The sequence below is a fragment of the Ursus maritimus genome, unplaced genomic scaffold (assembly GCF_017311325.1).
Source record: "Ursus maritimus isolate PB19 unplaced genomic scaffold, ASM1731132v1 scaffold_1, whole genome shotgun sequence".
Classification (NCBI taxonomy): Eukaryota; Metazoa; Chordata; class Mammalia; order Carnivora; family Ursidae; genus Ursus; species Ursus maritimus.
The window spans coordinates 1,263,982-1,271,652 of NW_024423343.1; the positions used below are offsets into that span (position 1 = coordinate 1,263,982).

Below are 7,671 nucleotides of genomic sequence, written 5' to 3' on the forward strand. Positions count from 1 at the left end.
GGGGGCGTCACTAGCGTGACCCTGGTGAATCCCGGGGCTCCAGCTGGGGTGTGTGCTTAGCCCCCTGTGTGTACAACTGGTGAGAGGCTGGGGGTGGTGAGAGGTCAGCAGACACGGCCCCGGCCCCGCGGTCCTCACATCCTGGGTTGGTCGTCGCAGCCCCAGATGTTGGCCAGCCACTTCATGTCCAGGTAGAAGGAGACGGGCTTCGTCTTCCGGCCGTAGATCTTATTTCTGGGAAGGAAGGGCCAGCCTGAGTGCCTGCCTGTCTGGCTGGGGCGCCTGGGGCAGTCCCATCAGGCTCTCCTGTTTCGCAGAGGGGAGCCAGAGGGGCAGGACCCCAGGACCCCTGTGGTTGTGCTTGGGCCCAGGCGGGTCGTGGGCCTCCCCAGCCCCTGCATCTTCCTGGGCCGGGCTCAGCTGGGGACCTCGGCTCGTCTGCTCTCAGGCCCCAGGACATGCAGCCGGCGTTGGAGCTCTGCATCCATCTATTGTCCAGATGGTTGTGAAGAGACAGGCCGCTACCTGAGCTCCGAGCTCCGTACTCAGAGCCAGCTGCCTCCTCGGCCCTCCCACAGGCAGCTCAGACCTCCCACACCCACGTGCACCCCGACCGCATCCAAGATTGTCTCTGCGCTGGTAAACGGCCCAGTGCTGCCGGTGGTATCATCTGCTGGGGCCGATCCCCCATCCCAGCCTGGCCTGGCTCAGGGTCTGGACACTAGGGATGTGGGGGACACTGGGGCTGCTGGACAAAGCTGGTCCATGCCCACCCCATGAAGCAGTTTATGCATCAGCTCCTGGGTGCTGAGCCGGGGGTGGGGGCATGGGGACAGCCACGGAACCCCCAGTCCTTGGCTTGAAGCTAGTGAACTTTCAGAATGCCAGGCCCTGCATCCTCACACACAAGCCCAGCCTCCATGAGGAGACTCTCCTGGGGGGCCGCTAGCCTCATACACATGGCCCTCACTGTGCCCCGGCTACCCCCGCCCTGTGACCTCAGAGCTTCAGTACCCTGTCCAGAGCGGGCACCTGTCCAGGGCAGGCACCTGTCCAGGGTGGGTGGTGAGCAGTCCAGGGGTGTGTCCGAGCACGGCCCAAGGAGCCCCTCCCTCCCTTGCTCTGACCTTCCCTCCTCAGGGGCCATCGGCCTCACTGCCCATCCAGCCCCAGGTCGGAAGCCCTGGGGTCACTCACTTGGCCTTGTCACTGAAGGAGATGAGTGAAGTCCCTGGAGGCGAGTTCAGGACTTTCTGGGAGCCCGAGTACAAGACGTCAATGCCTGTGGAGAGGAGGGGCGCGTGCTCCTGGGGGGGCCCAACTCCACCCAGGGCGGGATCGTGGCAGGTGCCGTCTGAAGCAAGGTGGACGGTCTTGTCAGACTCAGTCCTTGACCTCTTCGACCTGACGCTGTATCCGGGGAGATTGGGTTCAATTGCAGGCCACCTGCTTGCGGTCGGTTGGGTGTGAAGGAGCCCACGCAGGTGGCGTCGGGGTGAGTGGGCGTGTGGTATGGCAGCGGATACAGGGGGAAACGGAGGTTTTCTTGCACATCTTGAAGTGAGAGCCCACAGACTTCCGCGGAAACCGGGGGTTTATGCCAGAGGCCACAGCGATGCGCAGCCGTAAATCCAGGGCCACAGCCGCCTGCGGCAGGGACCGTCATCTACTAACGTGCACCAAAGGCTTACGCGACAAGAATGCTCTCTACGGTTTATTCCTGAAAGCGCAAACCTGGGAAGAGCCCAAGTGTCCGCCACCAGGGGAGGCGTGAGCTGTGGTTCGTCCGGTGATCAGAGGACACTGACGGATGGACAGCGTGGCTGAAGCTGGCCGCCCCGCACTTCGTCCCCAGGGGCCCCTCCCCGGGCCCCCTGTCTGAGGGTCAGCGCAGAAATCTCCCCCTTGCCTGCACGCAGCTCCCTCATGGGAGGGTTCCGGGAGACGCGCGCCCGACCAAGCTGGGTGGGAGGCTGTGGACGGGCACCACCCGTGCGGGTTCAGACTTTCCTCTGTGAGGATACGCTGGGCCTGGAAGGCTTCTTGGGGCTGGCCTGCAAGGTGACTCTGCAAACAGTGCTCACTGCCTGTGACAGACTGAGGGGTGCCGGCCGAGGGGAGACTGAAGCCCAGCCTGATAGACAGGGGCCCTGGCACTTCTCCCACCCACGCCTGAGGGGCTCTGAGCGCCTCTCCAGAGGCTGGAGGAGCTTCTCCCTCCCACTCGCTCCCACATCAGGGACTGACAACCCCGTGGAAACACAGGGGGATCAATTAGTTCAAGGACCCTGTCCTGCCTCGGGGAGGAGATGAAGTTCCCCTGGAGCCCTAATCCAATGTGTGGGCTGGTGGTGAGCTTGCAGGCACTGCCAGCTGGAACCTTCCCTCCGAGGCCCCCAGCGGCGGGGCAACAGGGGCGTGCCTTACCCTGCTGGTCCATGTAGATGGGGGTTCCGCCCAGGGACGCCACCGAGTCCACCAGGAGCAGGCACTTGTACCTGGGGGTGCAGGGCAGTTGAGTGAAGCATGGGAGGTTTTGGACTCTTTGGGGTCTCGGGAGGGGCCTCAAGAACCTCCAGAAGGCCATCAGGGAGGCTTGGGAGCCCTCTGCCTCCCCCAGGGTACATCCTGGATGCCCAGACCCCCGGGACCAGCTCTGCGTGGGAACTAGGGTGAGCAGAGGGGCAGAGCAGGTGTCCATGCAGGGACCTCAGGGAGAGTGGCGGACCCGGAGGGCCTGCACACAGGGTCCCCCCACACCGGTGTGCGTGAGGGCCCTCCCTGCCGGTCTGTGGTCCTGGGGGCCGGCTGGGGCTCTGAGCAGGGCCCAGGGACCAGAGCACACGAGGCTGGGCCTTCCTTCTGCCGGCAGCGTGCTGGCAGCACACCCAGAGCCCGGGGAGGACAGAGTCCAGAAACAGCCCGAGCTGAAAGCTTTGACTCTCCTCCACCTCCATGATTTCTTAGAAATTAGGTTAGGGGAAAAAAAAATGGCACAGGGCCACCCGGCTGGCTCAGTTGGTAGAGCGTCTGACTCTTGATCTCAGAGTCGTGAGTTTGAGCCCCATGTAGGTCATAGAGGTTACTTAAATAAATTTTTTTAAAGGCATAAAGCCTATCCCACGCTGGGCACAGAGGGGGGCAAGCGGATGCCCTGAGGGTCATAGTCCAGGCTTGGTTTACTAGACAAGACCCCAGGGGATGCAGTGTCCTGGCTGGTGTGGTGCCAGGCAGGCCCCTGTCCCCCAGGGTGGATGGCAGCCCAGCTGGGGTGATCCTGCCTGGCTGGGGAGAGCTTCTCTCCTTCCATCCTGTGGTCAACCCTCCAGAGCAGGACTGCTGGTCACAGGAGGGAAGCCCACCTGACTGCACCCAAGGCCCTGCCCATCCCATGCAGGGGTGGGGAGGCTGGAGGAGGGTAGTGGAGGTACGAGGCTGCTCTGGGGCTCTTGGATCTCAGCACAAGGTGGCGGCAGGCCCCAGCAGCTCCTGGGACCCGGATTGCAGGGTCAGCATCAAGCCCTTCCCAGCCATGGGGACTGGAGGACAGAGGGCACACCTGGCTCCAAGCACCTGATCCTGCTCCCAGGTGGGCAGAGGACCCCGGACATGCCTCATACTGTGTGACAGAGGCTGGGGGAGGGTAGAGGGTCAGGATGGGAGCTGGGTCTCGCCTGCTGCCTCCCAGACTGGAGGGATCCACCAGCAGCCCCCAGGCCCAGCCAGACTGAGATGTGCTTGGCTCCACCCCCAGCGCTGCCACCTTGGACGGGCTCACCTGTGGCAGAGTGCCCCATAACCGTCGAGGGGTTGCAGCACGCCGCTGGATGACTCCCCCTGGGTCAGGAACAGCAGCACTGGCTTGTGCTGGGCCAGGCCCTGGGTGGGACAGATGTGACAGCCGTGGGTAGAGCGAGTGGGCTCTGACTCCCTCTGGGCCCAGAAACTTTTCCTGGGGAGGACAGGGCAGGATCTGCCCCCCCAAACCCTCCTTTCCTCCCCGCGGATGGTAGAGATCTGGGCAGCGGAAACGAGCCTCATCCCGTCTGTGAGTGTGCTGAGCCAGCATCTGGGCTCTGAGAGGTGGGCTTGTCCAGGAAGAGAAGGACTTTCTTCCAGACACTGAGGAGGAATGGCACCAGCCTCCCACCTTGTCCTGTTGGGGCCATGGTGCGGTCAGCGGAGCCCCCAGGGTCTTGGCTGGTTGGGATGGACCCTTCCTGACAGGGCATCCTGAGTATCAGGGCATGTCCTGCTCCCCACATCCTGCCTTCAGCCCCTCTTGCCCAGCCCACAGGACTGGGCTCCTGACTCAGTTTCCCTGCCAGGCATATCCCTCCCTATCAGGCTTTCCACTGGCTCCCAGGTATTGGAATCTCCTGTGCCTGGTCACCTGGTGCTGGGAAGAGCTGAGGGTCAGCCGCCAGCCCCAGTCTCCCAGCCCGGAGCCCCCTCAGCTGGCTGCCCCCCCCCAGGGCCGATGAGCCCCACCCTACCTCTTCCACGTCCTGCAGTGTGTAGTGGCCTCCGGGGTCCTTGATCATTGGGTGCACTTGGGCTCCTGGTGGCAGGGGCAGAGTGAGTGGTGAGCGCCCTCCACCCCAATGTCGGAGACGGGTTCTGTGCTGAGCAGGCAGACCCTGTGAGGGCAGGTGCCCGCCCACCCCAGCCGAAAGAAGCCGGAGGGAAGAGGAAGGTGGGGTGTGCTCCGTGAGGCTGCTCTCTGTGCGCTGAGGTTTCTGGGGTGCTTGGGATGAGAACGCTCAGCTGCACTGGCCCTTCCTGGGGCGAGCCTCCCTGAGCCCAGCCAGGCTCCTCACCCAGGAAGTGAGCAGGCGTTTGCACAAGGCCGAGTGGACCCGTGCCGTCCTAGCAACATGCCGTGACTGAGCGGAGGAGGAATGGGCAAGTGGAGGTTCCAGGAAGGCAGGCCCCTGCTCCCTCTCTTGGACCCCCACACCCATCCCCAGCAGCCCCCTGCAGAGCCGACTCCCAGAGCCATATGTAGGAGGGAGGCGGCCCCAGGACCACCCAAGCCCCAAGGGTGACCCGAAGGCCAGGGTGAGGGTTGGGGGAAGAGCTTCTGGAGTCCCCAGCCTCTGCCCTGACACCATCTCCCTTGGAAAACCGGTGTGTGGACTCAAGGGGACCAGGTGAGAGTTGGAGGTTGTCCATTAACCGGGACTGAGTGCGGCCATGTGTGGAGCTGACCATGCAGGAGCTGCGAGATGTTTCCAAATGCCGAGGTCAATCATTAAACCCACCGCACGCTCCTGCTTTTGGTTCTTGTCTCTCTGCAGGAAAGTTTACTCTGACAGTGAGAACCTTGTCTGTACCTCTGTATCTTGCAGCTCCAGAAAGAGGGCTGCTTCTGAGATCCTGGGAGGGCATCTCAGCCTCTGAAACCCTGTCCTGTCGCAGGGCAGGGGTGATGCTGGGGGCCCCAGGAGAGCTGCAGGGGCTCTGGGGTTTGTGCTGAAATTGGCAGGCTCCCCGCAGCGCTGTCTCCCCACGTTCTCCAGAAACCCCTGTCCTCAAGCTCCGGGAGCCGGGGAGGTGGGGGTCTCTCAAACACCCCGATGTCTGCTTGGAGAAGGCAGCCGCTGGCCCGGCGGGGAGGTGGAGGCACGAAGGGGGGTGGGCACGCCTGGGGAGGGGCCGCGAGGGCGACCTGGGGCGTGGGGGTGGGTCTGCTGGCTTCACCTGGGCGGGAGGCAGGAAGCTGTGGGGAAGGGTGAAGCGAGCGCCCACACCCCACCCTCTGCCCCGTGTCTTACCGATGCGCTCCCCGATGTCCGCGGCCCGCTGCCCCCAGACGCCGTTGACTCCAACCAGGAAGGAGTCCCCTGGCTCCAGGATGTTGAAGAGGGCGGCCTCCAGGGCGCAGTGCCCCGAGCCACTGATGGCCAGCGTGAGGGCGTTCTCGGTCTGGAACACATACTGGATGCCTTGCTTGATCTCATCCATAATCTGGGGGCCGTGGGCACGCGGGTCAGGCCCCGCTCCCGCTGCCCTCTCCCAGCTGAGGAGGAGGCTCAGGGGACCCACTGCCGCCCCCTGGACGGCCTACCTGGAACATCTCCTTGTGCATGTGTCCGATCATCTGCAACCCGCCAGCCGCCAGGACGCGCGGAGCTAGGTTCGAAGGGCCGGGCCCCAGCAGAAGCCGGTTAGGGATGGACAGGGGCTTGAGCAGGGCCTTTGGGGGGGCCACCAGCAGCTGGTGGGAGGCCATGGTCCGCACCCAACCTGCCGCCTGGGGCCCCAGGGCCGCACTGGCCCTGGCCAGCGCTCGGAACATTTCCCAGGGGGCCTTGTGCTGGCGTCCAGAGGCAAGGCCGGTCGATGGGCTCCTGCTACACCCTTGGCCTTTTGTTGTTTCCCGTTGTGACCTGACCCCTTACTGACGCTTCTCCTGCATGTCAGGGCCTAACAGCCAGGGTGTTGAACCCTTGCTGGGGGGAGGAGCCTCCAGAGTCCACTCAATGAAAAACAGAGCTTGGCACATTGTCCTCTGCCCTCCCACCCTTCCCGGCTCCTCTCAGCTGTCAAGTGCCCAGCCCCAGTCAAATGGATCCTGCCAGGCTCAGGGGGCCCCAAAGTTTTTCTTTTTCTTTTTTTTTTTTTTAAAGATTTTATTTATTTATTTGACAGAGATAGAGACAGCCAGCGAGAGAGGGAACACAAGCAGGGGGAGCGGGAGAGGAAGAAGCAGGCTCATAGCAGAGGAGCCTGACGTGGGGCTCGATCCCGGAACGCCGGGATCACACCCTGAGCCGAAGGCAGACGCTTAACCGCTGTGCCACCCAGGCGCCCCCCCCAAAGTTTTTCTTAAAGGACTAGAGAGCAACTATTTCCAGCCCAGCGGCTTTATAGGCTGTGCCACAGCTCCTCAATCCTGCTGTGGTAGTGCAAGAGTGGCCACAAGTGGCTACAGTGTGTGCCAATAAAACTTTATTTATAAAAACAAATGGTGGGCCAGATTTGGCCCAGGTGTCATAGTTTGCTGAGCTAAGCGAAAGGCTCAGTTTAGAAAATATATATGCCCCAGGTGTATAGACACACATGAGCACTCACGCACGCATGCACACACTGAGACACGTTCCTTCCCGATCCTTTTAGAAATAAGTATTCCCTGTGCGTCTCTGCTCCCAAGGGCCCTGAGGTTTGGCGTTCACTCCCGTAACCAAGGGCACGTTTGCCTGCGGAGCCTTCTCTGCTTGCTAAGTCGACAGGTGGGTAGGACAAATGCAGGTCACAAAGCAGGAAAAGGGGCCAGACCCCGATAGGCAGACACCTGCGCAGCGACCTGGGAAGGTGGGGAAGCCCGTGTTACCGGCAACCAGGGGAAGGAGGCCCCCCGCCCCGGCTGTTTCCTGAGCTGCACTGACGCTGCTTACAGTTCTCATGGGGCCTCCTTGGAAACGGGTGGGACCTCCTGCTCTGTGTTTCGGGCTCCGACGCCGTGGGCCTCAGTAACCCGGCGAGCAGCAGGACTTCCTGCAGGACCAAGGAGGCAGTGCCCTCCCCAGGGGCCTGGCCCGTGACCGTCTCCCATGACAGCTCGATCCCCAGCTCAGCAAAATCCCTTCACTCAGCGCCTGTTGCTGGGTCTGGGTTTGTCTGGCATCCCAGGGGTGCAGGGACCTGAAGAGCCTTAGCCGGGCTGGA

General features: G+C 62.8%; 1 protein-coding gene across 1 annotated transcript in view; it reads right to left on the reverse strand.

Moving 5' to 3' along the window:
- AGXT (alanine--glyoxylate and serine--pyruvate aminotransferase) overlaps positions 1–6,250 on the reverse strand; it is a 9,668-nt gene extending 3,418 nt beyond the window's left edge. Inside the window, exons 1-7 of the mRNA XM_040636984.1 lie at positions 6,071–6,250; positions 5,778–5,970; positions 4,497–4,561; positions 3,779–3,879; positions 2,428–2,498; positions 1,198–1,282; positions 139–234 (exon numbers count right to left, since the gene is read on the reverse strand). Coding sequence (XP_040492918.1) covers positions 139–234; positions 1,198–1,282; positions 2,428–2,498; positions 3,779–3,879; positions 4,497–4,561; positions 5,778–5,970; positions 6,071–6,235 — 776 coding nt within the window. The 5' untranslated portion in view covers positions 6,236–6,250. The remainder of the gene's footprint in view (positions 1–138; positions 235–1,197; positions 1,283–2,427; positions 2,499–3,778; positions 3,880–4,496; positions 4,562–5,777; positions 5,971–6,070) is intronic.
- Positions 6,251–7,671: the final 1,421 nt, after the last annotated feature.